Source organism: Ambystoma mexicanum, chromosome 5p (genome assembly GCF_040938575.1).
Source record: "Ambystoma mexicanum isolate Mex_15411 chromosome 5p, UKY_AmexF1_1, whole genome shotgun sequence".
Taxonomy (NCBI): Eukaryota; Metazoa; Chordata; class Amphibia; order Caudata; family Ambystomatidae; genus Ambystoma; species Ambystoma mexicanum.
The window spans coordinates 57,167,494-57,192,246 of record NC_090930.1 but is presented as its reverse complement, the minus strand read 5'-3'; the positions used below and the strand labels follow the sequence as shown (position 1 = coordinate 57,192,246).

The following is a 24,753-nucleotide window of genomic DNA, read 5'->3' as shown; positions in this document are numbered from 1 at the left end:
CATGGGGAGGTCGGCTGCACCGGCACCATTCATAAGGGTGCCGGTGCATCCGACATGCTGTGCTTGTGGGTGTCGCTCTGCCTGCCAGGTCAGACCTGGTGGGCAGAAAGGCACCCGCGAGCACAACTCGTAGTTTGCCGGTCCGGGTACTACGGTACTGGCAAGCTTACCGGTACCATAGTTCCCAGACCGGAAAACTTGTAATGAGGCACATTATCCTAATATGGAAAGGTACACATGACCAACTGAATGAGTATGTACACTTTTTCAAATCTAATCAATTTTGAATTGAACTAACCAGCCACATCAGTGCCACTACTATTGACTTTTTGGACCTAACAATTACAATCCTCAACAACAAAATAACCACCAAGACTTAAGTCAATTCTTCACGCTAGTAGCAGTCATAAGAGATCAGTAATTACCAACATCCCACAAGGGGAATACATAAGAGCAAAAAGGAATTGTGACACAAACAAAACATTTGAAAATGAATGCTCTATACTAGACCAAAGGTTCCAAACCAGAGGTTACATGGCACAAAAAGCCAAGGACAAAACTTTTTCCATGACAAGGGAGACCTTACTCACACCAAAGGTCAAGGAACGGGAGGACAGAAACGCTACCATAAGATTTGTGACCAGATACAACAGACAGCCACAAGTACAGCAGATTCTGAAGAAACATTGGCCACTGCTACTCCTGGACCCAGACATTAAATCCAACCTTATACTGCAGCCAAGTATCTCTTCCAGCAGAGCACCAACTCTACGCAATATCCTAAATCCCTCATTTGTGCCACACCAAAACGTAGCTACAACAAATTGGCTTAAAACAGGGACACCGATAGGTTTTACCAAATGCGGTTCCTGTTCAATGTGCCATATGCCCCGAAAACATTAACTACCAATTTCAGAGACTGTCAAGAGTACAAAAATTTGGAACACATTAACTGCAGATCAAAATATGTAATTTATTCTATCATATGTGTGTGCAAACAAATTTACATTGGGAGTACGATCAGGGAGGGGTGCGTACGAATCAGAGAGCATCTGAACAGCATAGACTCGCAAGACCCCAAGCTACCATTGGCCAATCACTGGCAGAAACAGCATCAACTAGACGACTAGAGAAAGATCTGCTACATTGGACTACGGATCATGAAATGTGGATCAAGCTGCGGCAACAGGGAACGCAGACTCCGACAGGAAGAAGCAAAGCTAATATGCCACTTCAGTTGCGTCAAAAATGGGCTAAACACAGACCATGATTTCCTGTAAAATGTCTCTCTGCTATCAGCCCACAATGTAACAATATCCAACTATGTACCTCTCAACATCGCCAGACCTTCTAGATATCACCACAACCAACTCTGCCCATAGGCTCTTCAGAAAATCAGAACAGTTAATCTACACATAGATATGCTTCTAACGCAGCAAACATTGACATACCCTCACCAAGGTCACAAGAGTCTCCAAACAGGGAATACCCTCCTATATACCAAGCGACAATTCTAAGCAGGATTCCCCCAATAATTCTGAATAGCTTTCTCATGTCATGCTTTGGGATCACTCCCCCCCTTATCTCCCCACAATCTTGCCTCACCTACGTCCCACCATATTACAGCAAACTGCCTCTTACATGATAGGATGTCCCACCACCAACCCCTTCACTCCGGCCTCCTGCAGATCACTGCGCCGGCAGCCATGCCCCAGCATGCCATTGTGCTGGGGTATCTCTACAAACATGCCACTGTGCTGGGACAATTACAACCCATCCACTAACATTATGGAACAGCCATGGTGGGACGGGACCGGACCACTTTGTAAAAAGCATCCAAAAAAATATTTTTTCAAAAATGTGTCCTTCCTCTCTTTCAGCCCACCTTGGCTCCACCGCGCGCATCGCCCATCAGTCCTTTTCTATCGCCAGGTCAAAGACCTATTAGCATTAACAGAGGAACCTTATTAGAGGGGACGGCGGGCGGGCGAATGGAGGAAAGGGGACTATGGACTAGGAGTAAGGTGGTCACTACGGTGAGTACCCTGGTTATACTCCTACGTCCCGTCCCCTTTCCTCCATACTTATGGAAGATTCCAAAGCACTCCCCCTTGGAACTACGGGTGGATGGAAATACTCCTTATTGAAAAAGGTTCTTCAGCACAGCCTGACCAAACTGAGCATCAGCTCTCGAGCTCATGTCAAGACAATAATTCTTACAAAAAGCAGATGGGGAGGCCCAAGTAGCTGCCCTAGCGATGGGCTCCCAGGGGACATACTTCTGAAAAGCAACCGCAGCTGCCTTGCCCCGCACCAGGTGTGCATGAATACCCTTAGGAGGTTTCAGCCCTTGGACGGTGAAAGAGTCCGTAATGCAGGCGGCGATCCACCGAGAAATAGTCGTCTTAGACACCTGCTTACCCTGAGGGTTACCGAAAATCACAAAAAGTTGAGAAGAACTCCTAAGCTCGGAAGTCTTGTCAAGGTAGAACTTAAGAGCCCTTCTGACATCAAGACAGTGCAGAACCCTTTCTGCCTCTGAGGTAGGGTTTCGGTAAAAAGACCGGCAGGGAGATCGACTGATTCAGACGGAATTCAGTTACCACCTTCGGTAGAAAGGCAGGGTTTGTACGTAGGACCACCTTGTCCTTGTGAAAGACCAAGAAGGGATGCTCCACTGACAAGGCCTGGAGCTCACTCACCCGCCTCGCTGACGTAACGGCGACCAGAAAGGACAGATCTCTGGGTTTTGAAAGGAGCCTTAACCAGGACAGACAAGGACTTAGCTGTCTGAGTGCTATCCTTCATCTTGGTGAGCTCTACATCTGTTGTAGAATGAAAGAGCTCCTTCCCATCGAACGGAAGGTCCAACACCTTGTCCTGCACTTCTTTTGAGAATTTAGTTGCATGCAGCTACGCCTGCCGTGAGGTATCAACCCCCAGCATAAGGCCCCGAGCCGCATGTTAGCTCCCGCTAATATCAATTAAGCGTTGGCCTGCCTGAGCTGCAAGGTCCAGTTGGCAAAGATTTTCCTCCCGAGGGAGCCGAGGAGCTTGTCCTCCTTTCCCGGAACCTGACTAGCCATCGTGGAAGAGGATGCTGCAGGCCTGGACTGCAAAGTGGCCGCAGCCACTACTGTGGAGGAGGGGGCGGACAAGACGACAGGGCCACCTCTTCCGAAGAATGCAGCCTGTATCTCGCGTCAATTTTCTTATTGACAAAAAGTCCAGAGTGTGGCTTTTCCCAGACTCTGCAGACCTCAGCCAGAACGTCCTTCTGCAAGAACAGGCCGGTACGCTCCAAGGGAGACAGGGTGAACGCCCCAGAAAGCACGCCCTCCTGCGGAGCGGGTGCCTCGGGCACTGGAACATCTAAGAAGTTCATCATGTCCAGTACCCGGTCATGAAAAGCTCTGATAGAGCGGGGAAGGTCCTCGCTGTCCTGATCGTCTTGCGCGTCATCCGACAGATCAGGATCCTGCTTAACCATGTCAGGCGCTGCCTTGTCCACAGGGGGCAATGGGGGTAAAGGCGGAAGAGTCGGGGAAGGCACCGTAGGCAAGGGAGGCGCCGGCGGAATCACCGGAGGAACAGGTGGAGCCTGAGGCACGGGAGGACATATCTCCCTAAAAAGCCCTTTGAAATACTTGCTCATGGGGTCGGTACGCATAAGCGTTTGAAATTTACCGAAAAAAGCGTCCTCCGGAGACTGTTTCGGAACCTGAGGAGGCATCTCATGAGGTGGACAAATCCAGGGACGTAATGGGGAAGGGTGTCACACTGGCCCCTCCACCGACGTATCCACATAAATCAACGGTGCCGACCCTGCAGGCAACAAAACATTGTGCGGAAGAGGCATCCAAGCTTTCCAGTCATAAACTGGCCGATAAGGATGCGCACAAGGGACTCTATGTTCACCCAAGGGACCAAGCCCTACACCTGAGGCCGATGGCGTAGTTGTAGGGGTAGCACCCAAAATAGCCACTGCGGTCGTAGCGGGAACGGGCGCCATTTTGTCCTCATCTGAGGGGAACTGCGGCACGTGTGGAAGTGAGGCAGGGCCCCACGTCGATGGATCAGGGGTCTTAACTTTAGCCTTAACATAAGGGACCTCGGCCGAGCCGGTACTGTGAGACCTGGAATGTTTTTGTGACATACCAACCATCAAATTAGCCTTCGAAGGAAGGACCTCGGCACTGCCGGTAAAAGAAGAACTTTGCTTCTTTGCCCACTCAACAGGTCTGGTGTCGCTGCAAGAGCGGGAACGGTGAGACACAGCTTTCACCGACAAAGCCTTGTCAGGCCTCTCAGAACTGTTGGTAGCTTTAGCCTCTGGACGAGGGACCTCGGACCCAGGCCCGGTAACAACATTATCTGCGCGGGCCTCGAACATCCGTTCGGTAACAGTAAGCCCACCCAAGGCCTCGGGGACCACCCCGGTCTTATTTTTGAGGGAAGCCGACAGAGAGGCCTCAGCGCGAGCTCCGATACCCCACGACTCAGTAGAACTGGGTCTACAAACAGCCCCCACAGGAGGGGCCTCGGAGCCTGCTCCGGTATCCACAGGCCCCTTATGGAGACCCTCAGAGAAAACTCTGGTACAATTATTAGGTGCAACAGGCACCTCAGGGCGAACCCCGGTGGCAGAGCGATCAACGCCCCTCCCGGCCCAAGAGGAACCCGGAAAGGTATCCCTGGCCGGGGTGCTCTGAAAAGTAAAGAACTTACTGGGTGTTTTTTCTTCTCGTCGATGAACGCCTGAAAATGTGAAGGAGTTCGTCGGAACACCACCTCCCACCGCTCCAACCGACGTTGAAGTGCCCGGACCGAAAGGGAGTCACAGTAAAAACAGGAGTCCCAACAGTGATCCGGACACAAGCACTCTAAACAAAGAGGATGGGGATCTGCCCTCGCGAAACGACGGTGACACGATGAACAATCTGGAAAGTCTAGTTTGAACGACATAGACAGACTAGTACACGATCGCTAGCGAGAGCCAGAGAGGAAAAAGGGAAGAAAATCTTCTGAGGATGCAAGTGCGTCCAGTCCCGAACGAGCGGAGAAAAGGACTGATGGGCGATGCGAGGGGCGGAGCCAAGGTGGGCGGAGTTACGGCCGCGTGCCGGGCCCCGCGCAGAAAGAGAGGAAGGACACATTTAAGAAAAAAAAATGTTTTGGATGCTTTTTACAAAGTGCTCCGGTCCCGTCCCACAGGACGGAGTGATGTCCCATTAGTATGGAGGAAAGGGGACGGGACGTAGGAGTATGTCACTTACTTCACTAATGCTGTATATGCAAACCAACTGCTGAACATGTGCGAACTGCTGTATTTTTTAAATATCACCCTTGATAAAGACCCCTCGAGGTTGAAACAACTGTTGGCTGACCACCATGAGACTATGGGCCTCATTACGAGTTTGGAGGTAGCCATGCATGGCTACCTCCAAACTCGGGTCCCGCAAAAGGGGACTTACCGGGCCATTCCAACCTTGGAGGGCCCGGTAATTCCCTTTCGCGGGACCTGGACACGGTAAGTCCCCATTCTCATAGGACTCAATGGGAATGGGAAGGATGGCAACAACGGTCCTGTTAATAACGGGGCCGTTGCTGCCACCCGGTACTGCTTGCGGGTGCCGCTCTGCACGGCTGGTCTGACCAGGCGTTCCAGAGCGGCACCCGTGAGCATACTGGGAATGTTGCGGCGAGGTAACAACGGTACCGGTAGCACTACCGGCGCCAATGTTGCCTTACCCCAACATCCGTAATGGGGCCCTATGTGTCTACACAACAATGAAAATATCACTGTAAAACATTGCAACTAGCGTGGGAACTCATTTATACAAGCTTTCACAAACAGTAGAAACGCGAGGTAACCAGGACCGTTTCTCTCAACTTTTCCAGGGGCGTGGGTTCAACCCTATCTACCTGTGGCCTATAAAGCTACCAAACAGAGTTTAGCAGAGGAGAGTTCCAAAACTAGGACCCGACCTCTGTCTTAACTGCTCTGTTACATTGCCTGATGCACTGTTGCTTTGAGAAAATGATATATCCTCCCCTGTGGCGTGAAGTCCGGCATCAAGTCCAGTCACTCACCAGTCAGCCGACTGAGGCCGAGTAGATGAGACTCGGATGGCGCCAGCTCCTGTTCGAAAGCAGTAAGGAAATTGCCAAAGAGCGATGGCGCCGGATTAAAGGAGGTCTTTGATAGAGCCCGTAGCCTCAGAAGTGCCTGCAAAATGGATTCCGTTCAACCCATCTTGGAACCTGAGTTTAGCAGAGATGTTAGCCCGGTGATCGAGGAACCGGGTAAGAGACATTTATGTGACCGAGTTTCATTGTTGCTGCTCCTGCCACTAGCGCTGCCACCAGTGGAGGGGGAAAGCCTGGAAGTTTCTAAATCAGATCTATTCCCCCAAAGGACTCAATCAGTGGATCAGGCGTCCCCCATAAAAACTGTTCTGCTGGACTCTCGTGGGGGCCCTCATCCAGCCCCAAAGGGCATAGAGCCATCCTTAAACCCTCTAAACTTGCCTTGCGACCAGAGAGACGTCCAAGCTACTGAACAAATTGTTGCACGGTATGGGTATGAAGGGGGCGAGTTGGTCTCTGAGGCTGGGGGGCCTTATGCGACAACTAGCTGATAAGAATACAACCATGGCAGTCTTCCTATGAGGTCATTGAGAAAATCGTCCCGACTCCTCCTCTTATTACCCATACTGACTTGATATGCTGGAAAAGGCTTGGGACTTGCCGCGCCAAGGGTCGACACTAGTCCCGGGAAGTGCTGAAACAATGCCCAGGGACTTTAAGGGTTTTCCCCTCGTGGAGCCCCCTTTAGCTGGCAGTCCGATCCAGAGGGCCAGTTCAGCTACCAACCACAGGGTACTTGATTCGACTCGGGAGTAGGTCGATCAGGTCTACTGTCAACCAATGGAGATAGCCTCTTTTACGGAGTTGAAGACCCAAAAGATCATCCCTAGTCAGATCGCTGAAAGAACTCAGATACCTTATTACTTAGTTCACTGTCAGTGAGGTGGAAGTGGACAGGTGCCTGGCTGAAAAAACGGGTGCACTTGGATTCGGTGATCTGCAAGTTGTCAACTGCACCAGCCCTTATGGCAAAGAAACAGTGGGAACTTTCACTGATTACCGAACTGCTGTTTCAGAGTTAACGGATGGAGAGCTACTGGAAGGAGGGGAGGTACCAGTGGCCCAAGTTCCATCTGCTGCCGGTGTGCCCTTGGAGGACCTGGCCTTATGGAGCTGAGCACCCGCTCAAAAAAGTGAACGGGCCAACCTAGAGCCTGACACTCCTCCACATCAAGTGGCCGTACCTTTAGAGAAAGTGAAGCCTACGAACCTAATCTCACATAAGGAATCTACACATTTTCAAACTATATTTGATCCTAACAGTGCGACACGTCAAGACATTGAAGCTTTGAAAGAAAGCATAGAGAGCCTAGATGTTAGTTAAGACTGATAAAATTGCATACTTCTAATGATGTCTCTTTAAGTTGTACAGTCAGCTTTCCCACTGAACTGTATTCCCAGGGGGGACCTCTGCTCACTGGGGGAGATGCCTCTGACCTCTAGGCTTAGCTGGGGGACCAATATTGGGGCCCAACAGCCCAGCCCAAAGGGAAAAAACTGCTAGAGAATCAGCTATTTCTGTGGAAAAGGATAGGCCTGCCACTAATTCGAGCTTAGGGCCTTCAACGCCTCAAGAAAAAGGCTATAAGCGATCTGTGGACCCGTTAGCCCAGATGTCAGCGGTAACCATTGCAATGGCTCCTTTTATGAACCTCTACGAAGCAATACCCGATACCTTAAAGGGCCACACAATGCTGTTGGCAATGGTTCTCACAAGATAATCTTCATAGAGGGCCATATTCTAGCAGGAAACCACCAGGGTGGCGGTGGTGAAGCTTCTGCGTCGATCACTAGAGACCAGGTTAAATCACCCTCACCTAGGAATCTTAGAGCATCAGAAGAGCCACACCACTGATTAATAGTGGTGGGTTCCCCGCTGCCCAAAGTACAGCAAAACAACCACAACCAGAAGAGGGCACCAAAATTTGTGCTGATCTGGTCCCTAGGACATTCCCGCTAGGGGCAAAAGGGGTTGGCTGTCACCACCAAGAAAAATATCCCTCACAGTCTCGAGCAGAGGGGGACAGGGAGCCCAGTAGAACTTCAATCACAAAATCATCTACGGCAAAATGTACTTGCTATTTCCTGAAAACATAAATCGCTGGCGCTCAACAGAATGGTGCACCCAATCGCTCTAAAGCAATACCGATGGTAAAAGCAAAGGACTCTAGGAGCTTCTTGAGGAAACATCTGCTCCCATTCACAGGACAAATTCCATCTAGGTGCCCTTCTGGTTTTAAGCTCCCACAGGTGGAAGAGCTTAAGCAAACTGTCTTAGAGATGACAACAAGGACTTCTTACTAAATATTTCAACAGTTGGCCTTCTGCAGCGCCTACAGCTCTAAGTGTTCACCAGGTACAAGATTCTTAAGATCTCAAGCTTCGAATAATATCATGGCAAAACTAGCTGGTCGAGATTACACCAGATGTGTTAGGTTGGAAAGATTGGTGGACAAAGTCGACAAATGTATCTTGAATAGATACAACCTTTTAGAACTGTGCCATTGTGTGCCCACTTTGCGGCACATTAACACTGATGACTTTCTGATAATTGAATTTATTCCAGAGGATCATATGGACCTGGTCTACCTTCACCTTCATTCAGTAGTGGTAAAAAGTCTATTGTTGGAATGAGCCTCCAGTTTCCTATTATTATGATTTGACCTAACTGATGTGTACAACCATGAAGATGAAAGCAAAGTCATAAACGTTCAACCACATTTTTTGGGCCAAAGCGTAACAAGGAATCTAGTGAAAACTCAACTATCCTGTAAACGGCCCCCAAACGCAAGGATTGGTGCCGACATGGGGACGGGTGGGGGGTTTACGCAATTTCTAAGAGGCCCGCAAGATCCGGCTCTTGAGGGAGCTTTGAACCCAACCAAACGGTTGAATTTAACATGGACGATTTACCAACAAAGTAGAATAACCACTGACAGGAACCCCAAAACAAATCTGCAGAACCCATCAGATTTGACAGAACATGAATCTTGGTCCTGGCTAGCAGCCGCATTGACAACTGATGACAATGAATAGCTCAATGCCCATAGGCCAATGGGGAAGTCCTTGTCACTAGCCTCCTGGAATATTCAAGGTTTCTCCCACTTGTTCTCAAGGGGAGAGACAATGTGGGAAGTGTCAGTCAGACTTTATTTGTTTCCAGGAGGTTTGGTTAAGATCCCAACCATTCATGGATGGGTTTATGTCATTTTGAACCTGGCAATTCATACAGGTAGTGGGCGACACACTGCGGGCCTCCTGACTAAAGTCAGGGAATAAAGTGGTGAGCTTTACAAATTGGGGGTCATATGTGCAGCAAACCACACATTCTTTAAGACACGATCATGCATTACGGACTAAGTGTTGCGTTAATCACCTGGTACTAATTAACATCTATTGGAACCCTGCAAGAACAAATTGTGAGGAGATCATTGACGAGGTCACAAGGGCGATTGACGAAGCTTACAACTTGGAGAACTCATCAATAATCATATGCGGCGACCTAAACGTAAATTACGTAAAGGGAAGTAGAATTCTAACTGGAACAGTTAGAAATCTACTGACCCAAAGTGGCCGCCTGTGGAATGATTTAATGGACTCCTACGAGCTCTATATGCTAAATGGTTACTTTGAAAAAGAAAAGATCTGCCACCCTACCTGTATGCGTGGCCTACAATCTTCAGTCATTGACTTTATCTTTTTTTCCAGAAACTTGTTAGACATTACTGTTGCATTGGAAGTATTTCCAACTAAGGCAAGTGACCATAATCTGTTGAAGATGCTATGGACAACGAAGTGCCAAAGGAAAGAACAGAAAACATGTATAGCGGTGGCCGAAGCGAACAATGGCTCTAGGCTGAAGATGCTAAAATCGGATGTGATAGAATTGAGTGTCTCCTATTCAACAATTTACAGGTCCTCTTCGGCACCCTTGGTGTTGGCTATTGTTGATATTGATATTGATATTTTATTTCTATTGTGCTCGTCACAAGTGTTTCAGAGCGCGACAAGGCAAGGGAGGGGAGAACAAAACAGCGATCTTACTAGGCCCAGTGACATTGAGAACGTGCACGTGCATGTGAGAGGGGGAGGGGAAAAGTGCATGGAAGGGGGAGAAGTGGAAAGTGCGAAGCAGAGGAGAAACAGATAAATAACAATAAATAAATAATAAAGGCAACAAACAGTGGTAGTGCAGCTAGCAATTTGCAAGTGCTAGGTTTAAGGCAGCAGACAGGGTAGATCTGATAAGTGCAGGAATAAAAGGGGGCCTGTATGGGTACAGATACAGACCCCAGTGCAAGGGGTGGCCCCGAGGCAGTACCTGGGCCTGGAGGACAGAGGGTGGCCAGGTGCATGGTGCCAAGAGAGAACAGATCAGCAGGGGACAAGGGGAGCGAAGGCAGAAGAAAAGAGGATGGTCTTGAGGTGCTTCCAGAACCGGAGATGGTTCTCCTCAAGTTTTAGAGTGGTAGGGAGGCTGTTACAGAGTGAGGCCCCAGCCGAAGACAGAGATCTACCCCCAGCTCGTTTCTTTGAAAAACGACTGACCCTGAGGGAGTTGGAGGTAGAGGAGCGGAGACCTCGTGAGGGGAGGTATTTGCGGAGGGATAGCTGAAGGTATTTTGGACCCAGGCCCCAGAAAGCCTTGTGGACAATGCAGAGTGTTTTGAATTTAATCCTTGAATCCATTGGGAGCCAATGGACAGATTATGATCCCAGGGCTTGAGGCCAATCACAACTCTCGCAGTCCTGTTCTGGATTAGTTGCAGAGGGTGGAGAGTAGAGGCAGGTAGATTTAGAAAGAGGCTGTTACAATAGTCCAAGCTAGAGAGAACCAGAGCTTGGGATACCATGAGCTTCTAGGGGAAGGAGAGGAAAGGCAGAGTACCTCTGAGGAGGTGCAGTAGGAAATTTGTTAACTGCGTTCCCTTACTGTCACCTTATTTGGTCAGTAATCAGCACAAGGAAGTCGGAAATCTGGCCAATAATTAAAACTCCTGGTAAAGATGGAAAACTGTTGCAAGTAAATGGGGTCCCAGAGGAAGCATGGGTAGGGTTTCTTATAGCCTTGTTTTCTGAGTTAGCATCTAAAGATAGACCCGAAAAGAAATCAGCCACCTGTACGCTGCCATACTATCAGGAGGACCTTGTGGCTTTGAGGAAGAAGTCAAAGACTTCCGGAGCCCCGGGACCTGATGGTATATCCAACGTGATGCTCAAACAAAATCCTGATCACTGGGACAAGTCTCACAGTCCTGTTTGGGATGAGTTGCAGAGGGCGGATAGTAGAAGCGGGAAGATTTAGAAAGAGGCAGTTGCAATAGTCCAGCCTAGAGAGAACCAGAGCTCTGGAGACAGTGAGCTTCTGGGGGAAGGAGAGGAAGGGAAGGATACCTTTGAGGAGGTGCAGCTGATAGAATGTTTAGAGAAACCTTCTCCCGAAAGAAGCATAGTAAAGGTGGCTTACAAGATAGGGCCTGCCTGAAGTGATGACCACCAGGAAAGCAATTTTCAAAGTAAGTAACTGAAAAGATCAAGAATGTAAAGACTCAAACGGAGCCGCCATAAGGAATGTGAAGAACAAATTAAGGTCCCAGTCAGGATCCACAAAAGGAGTAGGTAGAAACATATTCACAAAAACCTTCAGAAATTGGGCCATAACAGGGACTGTGAAGAAGGGCCCTTGATCCGGAAACCTTTTCAACACAGGCAAAGCCGCCAAGTATCCTTTGACTGTGGAGATCTGAATCCCTGAAGAGGCCAGTGACAGAAGGAACTCCATCACCGAAGTGGTGGGGCAAGAGATAGGGGCAATCTCGTGTTCCCTGTCATGCCCCAAATATTCTCCATCTGCACGCATACATCGATCCTGTTGGCGGTCTGCGTGCAGCCAGCAGCACCTCGAATACCTTCCCAGAGAGATCCCAGTCATCATATCTCATCCTCTCAAGAGCCACGCATGTAAGTTGAGGGATTCCGGGTTCGGGTGGAGCACCCGACCTTCAGACTCGGCAAAGAGATCCAGGCGACTAGGCAACCGGGGAGGTGGACAGATGGTCAAGTCCTGAAGGTCCGAGTAATACGTCCTCCTCGCCCTATCCGGGGTGACCAGGATCTGGGTTGCTCGAGACCCCCTCAACCTCCTGAGAAACCACGGATGACAGAAATCAGAGGGAAGGCATAGTGGAGGGGAATGTCCAGTCCACTAGAAATGTGTCTCCTAGCGCACTGTTCACTGGGTATTCCCGAGAGGGGGAAGATCTCCTCTAGGTCTTCCTGGCACACTTCCCACCCATGTGAAACCCTGCTCTGCCTGCTCAGAGCATCTGCCAAGCCAATCCCTAGCCAGTCTTGGAGATGTAGAGCCTGGAGAATTTCCCTCAACGTCACCATCCTGAATTTGTCTTTCCTCAGATACTTGTTCAAGTATCTCAGGTCCAGGATGGGCCGGAGTCCTCCCCCGTCTTTGGAACCACGAAGTTCCGGAAGTACCAGCCCAAACCTACCTTGTGGGCTGGGACTGCCTCCATTGCTCACTTCAGAAGAAGGCCTGCAGCTCTTCCTGCAGCTCTTGCTTTGTTTGACAAAAAGCGGGGGGTAGGTTTGTCTGGGGGTCTTCTCTCAAATGGGAGACAGTAGCCACACTCGATCAGTTGGAGGATACAGGCATCAGAAGTCACTTTTCACTCTTTGTCCAAGGATCCTGAGGTTAACCCTGCAAATGGCGAAATATAACTGAAGACCTCAAAGAGGTTTCAGAGGTGCTGAGGAAGTCGATATGACCACAGCCTGCCCACTGCCTTGCTCTGCCCCTGCCTCTACCTGGCTGCAGGAATCTGTACTGTCCCTGTTTGGCTTGCTGTTGTGCCCTTCAAGGAAAATCAGAGTACCTCCTGTACCCCCTTCCTCTGGCACTGAAAGAATAGGGTTGGCGTGGTGGTTCTTGCTGCTTGGTGGTAAGCTTCCAGTCCTTACATTTCTTCATGGACTTGTCCTTTGGGGCAAAAAAGATGCTCCCCATCGAAGGCCATGTCAAGCAATTTTGCTTGGACATTCAGAGAAATCCCTAACCCCCTCAAATGCGCCGGCCTGCGTAATATTGTATATGTACCTATAGCCCGACCCATGCAGTCAGCTGCATCTGAACCTGCGTTGAGCACCTGGCAGGCCATCTCCTTTCCATCGACTGCTATGGCGAGGAAACCAGCTTTCACCTCACCTTCTGGTAGCTGGTTAGCTGCCTCTGCCCCAGTACTCCAGAGAATGTGTGAGAACTTGGAGAAGAAACAAGAGGCATTTGCTGCGTTGAAGGCCATCCTCCATGAGATGAAGACCTTTTTTGCCACGGTATCGACCTTCTTCGACTGTTTGTTGGAAGGCTCGTTGTCGATATCGAGGGCCTTGATGTGATGGTTGCAGCCTGTACCACTAACCCCTCCGGGTTCGGGTGGCACGTCAGAAATGGCAGGCCTCCTCTCGCTTGTATTTCTTGGTGAACTCTGTGTTAACTGCCGGCGTCAAATACGGGTGCTGCCACAATGTGTGAACCGGATCGGCTAGTGCCGCTTTGAAAGGCAAAGACCATTCAGTTTGCGGCCCCTGTCAAGAATCTCAGTCAGGTCGTAATGCAACACCGGCTTCGACAGAGCACTGAGCCCCAAATCCGTGAAAAACTTCTCGACCACCTTCTGGTAATGCGAGTTTGGGTGTGCGTAAGGGTTGAGCTGCTGGAGCTCTACATCCAGGGATTTGTCCAGTCCACTGGCATCATGAAGGCCCTCAGCGAGCTGAAACAACCTTACCTGGTCCACAATAAAATCGGGCAAATGGATCCAGGGCCGCACCCTCCAATAGTGCTAGTCAGAATGGAATCGGGTCGCCGTCCTTGTCTTATATCGACCAAATTGAATCGGAAAACACTGAAAGAGTGTTCGGTACGAAGATCTGATCTTACAGGGCTGCTCGAGGAGCCTCTTGGCGCGAGGGCGTTATGGATGGCTTCAGCGCAGGGAGAGCTTTTCCCAGCAGGGTCTCACTCGAAGGCATGCAACCTTTCCTGGCATCCTTTGTCCTGGATGGACCAGGCACAGTTGCAGCCGGATCGGCCAGCAGGGACCTGGCAGAAGCCGTAACATGCGAGGCCTTCTTAAATACCTTAAGCATTTTGCATTTAAAATCCTCCCACTCCTTCCTAAATGCACCCTTTGCAGGGTATGACTTACCCTTATCATCTGACGAGTCAGAATCGCGTCAGTGCTTTTTCTTGTGCGATGACGAGGAGTGCTGCGATTCGCTCTGATAGTGGGAGCGTTTCTTCAACTTTTTATGATGACGGCCCTCACAATGTTTTTCAGGCGTCAGATCCTCAGTGTTATGCTCTGATTGTTAGGCAGAAACCTGTGCAGTTACCTTGGGGACCACTGCAAAAGGCTTAAGACTACAGGTGTTGGCAGTAAACCCAATTGGTAACAGTCTGTACCACCCAGATTTACCTGGTAGCTGTGGCTGAGCACCAGACTGCTCTCTCTCAAGAAGAGTTAGACAGTATATAGAGTATACAAGATAGGTACCAAAATACAGTAGCACAAGCAAACACTGACCAGAGCTTTGGTATCAAGTATATAATTATTTATTTAAAGACACACTTAGAAATACGCTAGCACTATTATTGTAAGCAAGTGCAAAAACACAGTCACTATTAATATATATACATCCCTTATTCCTTATTAGACGAGTCTTAGTTAACACCACTTATTTCCAGACAGAGGTGAGCGCTTAACTAAAGATGGCACTCCAATAAGTTAAGAAAAAGGGAGGGAAAAGGCAGAAATTAGGAAACAGCACACAACACAATACTTTAGAAGCACTCAGCAAGGCAGGAAAGTCAAAGTCTACTTGTGAGCAAAAGGTTCAGAGGCCAGGCTTCCTCTTGGAGAGAGTAGAACACCAATGCGCCCAAGATCACAGAGTTTAAAAGGCTTGAATAGTCTTGCAGAGAGCTTAAAAAGGAATTAGTTCAGCTCAGAAAAGTTGAGTTAGCCAGCCTAGGGCCAACCCAAGTGGTAAAATGAGGATTTACGAGACACCCCACACAGACCGTTGCGAGGGAGGCCAGGCGGACACAGTACCTTAAAAGTGGAGAGAATCCTCCAGCGGGGGCAGTTGTTCCTGGCAGTGGATGCAAGTTGCGGCGTCGTCCAGGGGAAGAGGAGATCTCGAAGTGGAGGAAAGCTGAAGGTCGTTGCACTGCCAGGGAAGAAACCAGCCGCGGAGTTCTCCGGTTAAAAGGTACTACCCTTTTATTCGTGGTAGTGGTAAAACGTGGTATCCCGGTTGCCGGGGTGCTTGGCAAAGGCAAGGCGGCCACGAGATGATCCGGGAAGGCGAAACGGCGGGCAAACTGGTTATCCCCACCAGTCAAAGGAAGAAGACTCTTCGGGATGAAGATCTCCTCTGTCGTTGGAAGAAGTAGTGAGTCGGTTCAGCAGGGCTCCACCGGTGGTGTCGTCGTTGCAGGTCAGCTCAGCTTCTCTCTCTTTGAATTCTTTGGTCCTGGCGACATCTGAAGTCCCAGTCCCCAAAGCCCTGCTTTCATGCAAAAAACCCCCATTCATCAGTCCTAGCTGTCACTCAAACATGCTAAGTGGTGAGCCGGGCGGCTCACCACTGGGCCAATCACACAAGAGTGCGACTTGAGTTGCCGAGGCAACTCAGTCCAGGGTGCCTAAACCCCCCTCCCACACATCCTGTATACCCAGACAGAGTGGCACCACTTTTGGAAGCTTCTGTGTAGAAGCCCGCCAAAAAGTGGAACAAAGGGCTCGACTTGGGTTGGAGTTACAGAGGCGAACACAAACGCCATTTTAAAACCGAGTCCTGGCGAAAAGACCCAACCAGGGAATAAATATTAAATAAATAACCCGACGGTATCTTTAACATTGCACCAAAAAGTGGTGCGTTTAAAATGAATGGGAAAATCCCATAGTAGATATTCTTAAGGAATATAAGGAATATTTTGCGTGGTAACCACTGCCACCAGCCAGAAACTCAACGAGGGGGGACTGCAGAGTGGCCCCTCGAAAAACAGATCCAGAGGCAATCCAATTACCCCTACCAGTACTTCCACAATATGATGGTTTGTACTGGTTCTGTTCCCAATTTAAGACTAGTAAAGTCAATGGTGACTTTACATGCCCTGGGAGACAGTAGTCAGTCCCAGGGTATGGAGTCTATTTTCGGGGTCACTATGACTGAGGGTGCTGTGTAAAACACTTACCAAAAACCACATGAAACCCTATGGAGTACAAGACCCCATAGCCCATAAAACACATCACAAAGTCAAAGGATATCTCAAATCATATGAGTGGGAGAAAAAGAGTCTCACTCTTAGCAGGAGAAATAAATAAACCCCGAAAATCCAGCAAAGCTGCTGGGGGACTTACTAGGTTAGGGAAATTAGCCTTAACAGAGAATTCTCCCTAACACTCGCCCCCCCCAGACTAAGGGACAGGAGGATTTAATCCATTCCTGGATGAATCTCATACTCTAGTCGATGACATACATCCTAGAGAGACCATCAGCATTTTGGTGGTGACACCCTGACCTGTGCTCAATTGTGAAATCAAACCCTTTCAGGCAGATTGACCATCTCAGTAGTTTTGGGTTTTCCCCCTTCATTTGCATCTACCATCTCAAGGGTTGGTGGTCAGTCTGAATGACAAAAGTAGAACCATACAAGTATGGCCTAAACGTTTTCAGTGCCCACACAATAGCAAAACATTCTCTTTCAATTGTTGCCCACCTTGACTCAGGATCCTTCAGCTTTCTGCTGATGAAGCAAATGAGGTGTTCCTACCTTTCTCATCCAGTTGGCTAAGGACTGCACCTATACCTACATTAGAAGCATCTGTCTGCACAATGAAAGTTTAGTGGTAGTCAGGAGCTCTCAATACTGGTGCTTGGCATAGAGCTTTCTTCAGGTTTTCAAAGGCCTGATTGCACTCCTCATTCCATTTGACCTTCTTAGGGAATTTTGGAGAGGAGATTACATTTAGTGGAGAAGCTATGGTCCCATAGTTCTCAATGAAATTCCTGTAATACCCAGTGAGGCCTAGGAAGGCTCTCACCTGGGTTTGAGTAGTAGGTGTTGTCCAATTTTGCACAGCTCTAATCTTGCTGAGCAAAGGCCTTATCTCTCCACCTCCTACCTCATGCCCAAGGTAGACCACCTTACTCTGACCAATCTGGCATTTACTTGCCTTTATGGTCAGATTGGCCTGTCCCAGAGCCTGCAAAACATGTCCCAGGTGGTTAACATGCTCTTCCCAGGATTGGCCGAATACTGCAATGTCATCCAAGTATGCTATGCAGAAGTCCTCCATCCCAGCCAGAACTTGATTTACCATCCTTTGGAATGTTGCAGGTGCATTTTTCAGTCCAAACGGCATAACCTTAAATTGGTATAAGCCAACTGGGGTAGAAAATGCAGTTTTCTCCTTGGCATGGTCTGTCAGGGCTATTTGCCTGACGTAAGGTCAAATGTGCTGAGGAACTTAGCTGACCCAAGTCTATCCACCAACTCATCCTTCCTTGGCAAAGGGTGGGCATCAGTCTTGGTGACTGCATTAAGAGCTCTATAATCCACACAGAATCTCAATTCTTTGGATCCTGCCTTTGGTACTAACACAACTGGGCTAGACCATGGACTAGTAGAGGGCACTATTACCCCGAGATCAAGCATCTTCTTTACCTCCCCTTTGATGTGAGTCCTTACATTTTCTGACATTCTATATCCTCTGCTTTTCACTGGCAGACAGTCACCAGTGAGTATATCATGCTGGCCCCAAGGGGTCAAGCCTGGTGAAAGTGAGAACAAGGAGGCAAACTGATTTAACATAGATTTGCACTCTTCTTGTTGCTCAGGTGTCAGGTTTGAAGAGAGATTTACTCCTTCACTCTTTTCATCCAAGGGTAAGCCTCTGAGGAGATCAGGGAGAGCTTCACCCTCTTCCTCCTCTTCTGTTGAAGCTAGAAGCAAGGCTTCTACTTCAGGCCTGGAGACATACGCCTTTAGTCGGTTGGTGTGGAAGACTCTGGGAGCCTCGTTGCGATTGCCCAAGTCCACCAGATAGTTCACCTCTCCAAGTTTACTCACATACTTGAAGGGTCCCATCCATTTATCTTGCAAGACCCTCTGCCTTGTGGGGATCATAATTAGAACTAGCTGGTCTTGAGTGAACTCAACCATGCTAGCCTTTTGGTCATGCCAATGTTTGGCCAAAGTTTGCCCAGCTTTCAGGTTATCACTAGCTTCTGCCATCATGTGTGACATTCTCCTCTGGAGACCTATCACATAGTCAGTCACTCTGACTGGCTTGGGGGAAGGAACACTCTCCAACCCCTCCTTAATCAGGGCCAATGGACCTCTGACTGGATGGCCATAAAGAAGTTCAAAGGGAGAATAACCTACTCCCTCCTGAGGGACTTCTCTATAAGCAAAGGGAAGGCATGGCAATAGGAGGTCCCACCTTCTTTTAAGGGGATCTTCTAAAGCACCTATCATGTTCTTCATGGCTCTGTTGAACCTTTCTACCAACCCGTTTGTCTGAGGGTGGTAGGCGGTAGAGAACTTGTAAGTAACTCCACAGGTTTTCCACATGCCTTTCATGTAGTGGGACATAAAATTTGACTCCCTGTCAGAAATTACTTCCTTAGGAAACCCAACCCTGGTAAAAAATACCAAGGAGGGCCTTAGCCACAGCCTGAGCTGTAACAGTCCTCATAGGAATTGCCTCGGGGTACCTAGTAGCATGGCCTACTACAACAAGGATAAACCTGTTGCCTGCGGAGGTTGGGGGATCAAGGGGACCAACAATGTCAATCCCTACCCTCTCAAATGGGACTCCCACAACTGAGAGAGGCACTAAAGGTGCCACATTCTTGGAACCAACCTTACCAGACGTTTGGCAGGTGTGGCAGCTCTTGTAAAACTTATCGACCTCAGCCCCCATTTTTGGCCAATAAAAGTAGAGTGAGAGCCTTTCCTTGGTCTTCTTGAAACTCAAGTGACCAGCCAAAGGAATCTCATGGGCCAGTTGTAAGAACTGTGGTCTGTTTTCTTGAGGTACTACAAGCATCTTGTAGTCTCCAGGTGCAGACTCAGTCGGTTCACTGTAGAAGAGGCCATCTTCCCAGTGCAACCTATACTTCCCAGGCTCTTGCCCATCAGCCCGAGAAGCTGCCTGTTGGCGAAGACCTTCCAGAGTTGGACATTCTCTCTGTCCCTTACTGAAGTCTGCCCTGTTGGGTCCACCTTCTGCCAGTAAAGACTGCAGCTCAGGATGGTCAACAGGATCCAGATCTCCAATGAGTTCTTGGCCTTCCACTAGCTCCTCTTCAGAGTCTAGCTCAACCACACAGGGTTGTACCTCCCTCTCAGCCTCAGCTGGAGGTGGAGTTACAGGTGTAACTTTGGACAACCTAGGGGAAGTCCTTGTTGGAAGCACTGGAGTGCTTGCTGCTGGCTATTTCCTAGAAGACATGGGTTTCCCCTTTGCTTCTTGTTGTTCAGAGATAGCAAGTTGTAACTCCAGTGGAGTAGGAGTGTTATCCTTCTTCATCATCTCCTGCGGAGTACCTCTCATGGTTCTCTCCCTTGCAGGTCTGGTGAGCTCCTGTAATCTTTTACTAGGAGGTCTGGGGGTATGTGACACTACTCCAAGAGTCTTCGGGTCATTACCCAACAGAACCCTTCCTGGTACCTCACTTTGTATGCTGACAGGTATCTTCACAGTCATGTCATTACACTGGATGAGAACTGGTAACTGGGGAAGCATCTGCACAGGCCCTCCAGCTAACTTGGTGAGGCGTTTGGGTGCCTTAGCAACATCCTCTGCCTGAAAAAATGATTTATCCACCACAGTTACGTTGGCCCCAGTGTCCCTAATGGCAGGAGTCTCCTGACCATTCACCTGGACACTGTCCTTATAATACTCTTTAGTATTATCTGGGATAGAATTATATACATCTAAATTCTGTTGTTCCCACAACCACAGAGACACTAAAGAAACACTAGCTGAGACTCCAATGGGTTCATCAGCTAGTAACAGAAAATGTCCACTTGCCATTTGTACTTCCACCTCTGGAGCGAAGGCTAAGGAGACAAGCTGGACCCCTGAAGGTTTACCCTTACACCTGGGATCTCCTTTCACATGGTCAGACGAGCTATAAACATAGCATTTACCAAATGCTTTCTGGAATGGTGGCTTGCTCCGACCTCCTTCTGGTTTACCACCAGAAGGTATACTACTATGATTCAGTTTCCCTTGTGGCTTACCCTTATTGTTTGGTTTTGGACCCTCTTTGGGTTTGGAATTATTAGAATTCTCTTTGGAGTCCTTTTTTGGCTGTTTCCCCTCATCCTTTTTCTGAGTTACCCCAGAGTCCTTGTGAGTAGCCCTGTTGGCAACCCACAAGTCAGCAGCCTTAGCTAGTATTCTGGAATCTAATTCCTTTGAATCAGCCACGTGCTGTCTGAGCTCAGGAGAGCAGGCATCATAAATTGACTCCAACATCACAAGATTCTTCATTCCCTCATAAGTGTTCACCTTGTAACCCTTAATCCATCCCTCTAAGTTCTTCAAACTTTCACGCACCCAGGTAGCCCAAGAGGTACCATCATGCTTTTTGAGGGTCCTAAACCTCTTAAGGTACTGGGAAGGGGTCTTCCCAAATCTAGCTTCACACATTCATAATCCTTCCTATCCTCCTCCCCCAACTCCATTACCGCAAAAGTTACAACAGGGGGTAGCCTAGAGAACAACCAGGAAAGCAACACATTTCCTGTGATATCCTGGAGCCCATGATTATACTCAAACAAACTCAACCAATCCAACACATCCAACTTAGGCTCATACATACCCACAAGCTCTTTAGGCATCCGGGGTCTTTTGGGACTGGAACTCCTAGAGGATCCGGAGAGAGAAGCATTTTCCACAGACAATTTTTTCATCTCTAACTCATGCTTGAGCTCCATTTCCCTGAGCCTTAGTTCTTGATTCAGTTCTTGGTGTCTTTGTTCTGCTTGAGTATTAAGTCTCTTAAACTCCAATTCAAGTTTCATTTTCTCTAGTTCCAGACATTGAGGACTAAGTGTGGGACCTGGTAAAGGTCCAGTAGGTACAGCTGGCCGGGCAGGTAGAGGCCCAGGGGAGACCACTACATCATCTTCACCTTCCTCTTTTGCTTCTGACTCAAGGTTATCAATACTAGGTTCAATATGAATATCATTGCTGTTATCTACATTTGCTGGAGTGGTAGGTTCCTCTGAACCACTATCCAGACTTTGGTTTGCTAACAACCTTTCAATTAGCTCAATTTTCTTGCCTTTAGTCAGGAGATTCTTATGCTTACAGAGAACTCTTAAACAATCAGCAGTTTTTGTAGCAAGGGACTCTTGACTATAACTTTCCATAGTTGACAGGTTTAGAAAATAACTTTTTAGTGCTAAGCTTTGTGGTTAGTTGCACTAAGGTATCTATAAGCACACTAAAATGTATACTCAATACAAATCCCACCGCTGTACACCAGTGTTAGGCAGAAACCTGTGCAGTTCCCTTAGGGACCACTGTAAAAGGCTTAAGACTACAGGTGTTGGCAGTAAGCCCAATTGGTAGCAGTCTGTGGCTGAGCAGCCAGACTTCTCTCAAGAAGAGTTAGACAGTATATAGAGTATACAAGATAGGTACCAAAATATAGTAGCACAAGCAAACACTGACCAGAGCTTTGGTATCAAGTATTTAATTATTTATTTAAAGACACACTTAGAAATACTCTAGCACTATTATTGTAAGCAAGTTCAAAAACACAGTCACTATTAATATATATACATCCCTTATTCCTTATTAGACGAGTCTTAGTTAACACCACTTATTTCCAGACAGAGGTGAGCGCTTAACTAAAGATGGCACTCCAATAAGTTAAGAAAAAGGGAGGGAAAAGGCAGAAATTAGGAACAGCACACAACACAATACTTTAGAAGCACTCAGCAAGGCAGGAAAGTCAAAGTCTACTTGTGAGCAAAAAGTTCAGAGGCCAGGCTCCCTCTTGGAGAGAGTAGAACACCAATGCGCCCAAGATCACACAGTTTAAAAGGCTTGAATAGTCTTGCAGAGAGTTTAAAAAGGAATTAGTTCAGCTCAGAAAAGTTGAATTAGCCAGCCTAGGGCCAACCCAAGTGGTAAGATGAGGATTTACGAGACACCCCACACAGACCGTTGCGAGGGAGGCCAGGCGGACACAGTACCTTGAAAGTGGAGAGAATCCTCCAGCGGGGTAGTTGTTCCTGGCAGTGGATGCAAGTCGTGGCGTCGTCCAGAGGAAGAGGAGATCTCGACGTGGAGGAAAGCTGAAGGTCGCTGCACTGCCAGGGAAGAAACCAGCCGCGGAGTTCTCCGGTTAAAAGGTACTACCCTTTTATTCGCGGTAGTGGTAAAACGTGGTATCCCGGTTGCTGGGGTGCTTGGCACAGGCAAGGCGGCCACGAGATGATCCGGGAAGGCGAAAAGGCGGGCAAACTGGTTATCCCCAGCAGTCAAAGGAAGAAGACTCTTCGGGATGAAGATCTCCTCTGTAGTTGGAAGAAGTGGTGAGTCGGTTCAGCAGGGCTCCACCGGTGGTGTCGTCGTTGCAGGTCAGCTCAGCTTCTCCCTCTTCGGATTCTTTGGTCCTGTGGCGACGTCTGAAGTCCCAGTCCCCAAAGCCCTGCTTTTATGCAGAAAACCCCCATTCATCAGTCCTACCTGTCACTCAAGCATGCTAAGTGGTGAGCTGGGCGGCTCACCACTGGGCCAATCACACAAGAGTGCGACTTGAGTTGCCGAGGCAACTCAGTCCACGGTGCCTAAACCCCCCTCCCACACATCCTGTATACCCAGACAGAGTGGCACCACTTTTGGAGGCTTCTGTGTAGAAGCCCGCCAAAAAGTGGAACAAAGGGCTCAACTTGGGTTGGAGTTACAGAGGCGAACACAAACACCATTTTAAAACCGAGTCCTGGTGAAAAGACCCAACCGGGGAATAAATATTAAATAAATAACCCAGCGGTATCTTTAACATTGCACCAAAAAGTGGTGCGTTTAAAATGAATGGGAAAATCCCATAGTAAATATTCTTAAGGAATATTTCGCGTGGTAACCACTGCCACCAGCCAGAAACTCGACGAGGGGGGACTGCACAGTGCCCCCTCGAAAAACAGATCCAGGGGCAATCTAATTACCCCTACCAGTACTTCCACAATATGATGGTTTGTACTGGTTCTGTTCCCAATTTAAGACTAGTAAAGTCAATGGTGACTTTACATGCCCTGGGAGACAGTAGTCAGTCCCAGGGTATGGAGTCTATGTTTGGGGGTCACTATGACACCCCTGTGTTACTGCACTGAGGGTGCTGTGTAACACACTTACCAAAAACCACATGAAACCCTATGGAGTACAAGACCCCATAGCCCATAAAACACATCACAAAGTCAAAGGATATCTCAAATCATGTCTAAGAGTGGGATAAAAAGAGTCTCACTCTTAGCAGGAGAAAAAAATAAAACCCAAAAATCCAGCAAAGCTGCTGGGGGACTCACTAGGTTTGGGAAATTAGCCTTAACAGAGAATTCTCCCTAACACTGATGAGCACAGGAGCGACTTTGCCAGGTTTTGGACGGTGGACTGCCGAGTACCATCTTCGCCAAGTGTTGCATCATCGCTTTCGGGTTCATTCGAAAGGCAGGAACCACATTGCTCCGTGTCATGCCGTACTCCGAGACACCACATACAAATAATGTGTGTGTCTGTGAGGAACATTTGGAGTTGCAGCCCTTGAAACGTTTGAACCTGGACGGTTTAGGCATTGACATTTTGACGCAGTAAATCGAATGAAAACGAGCGTGTTCTGAATAGCGTGCTGAGTGCGTGGAAAAAAGGAACTCATGTACGGCAGCATTGTGCAAACTTTTATAAGATGCCTGACGTCACGTCTGAGCCAGGAATGGTGCAGCCGTATATGGGGGAGTCATCATCCCCGGCAATTTCATGCGGCACTACGCCCCCTGTTGAAAACATTTCTGAGCAGATGGAGATAAATAGGTATCTATCAAGATGAGGAATCTGTGGGAGAATGCAATCCATTGAAACATGAGATGACTGATCCACGTACACCAACTAGGACCAACTTCTTATTTTTCAACATTTTTGATATTATTTCCGGAAATATTTTCTTTTCCTCTTTTGTGCCAATAAGCTGACAATTACATTTTACTATTTTTTCTAAATGAAAACTAATGATATTGCATATATAATAATCAAATAATTAGGCTGTGTGAATGAAGCTTCTTTCCAGCTTGCACAGGCCAGTTACCTTGTAGGAGAGCAAAAAGAGATCCCTCATGGTCTGGGGGCAGTCATCGCACTGGATGGCCAAATTCCATGCTGTCAAGAATTAAACATAAAGCATGTTTAAATCACATCCTTTTAAATGATGAGCAGATATACACTCTTATGCACGTTCTTCTTTTCTGTCACCCTCTGTCAGATTGCTATAATTTACTGCTTAAAG

General features: G+C 48.2%; 1 protein-coding gene across 1 annotated transcript in view; it reads right to left on the bottom strand.

Annotated features, from left to right (window-relative positions):
• TEX11 (testis expressed 11) overlaps positions 1–24,753 on the bottom strand; it is a 3,096,519-nt gene that overhangs the window by 607,090 nt on the left and 2,464,676 nt on the right. Inside the window, exon 23 of the mRNA XM_069612434.1 lies at positions 24,556–24,626. Within this exon, the coding sequence (XP_069468535.1) occupies positions 24,556–24,626 (71 nt within the window). The remainder of the gene's footprint in view (positions 1–24,555; positions 24,627–24,753) is intronic.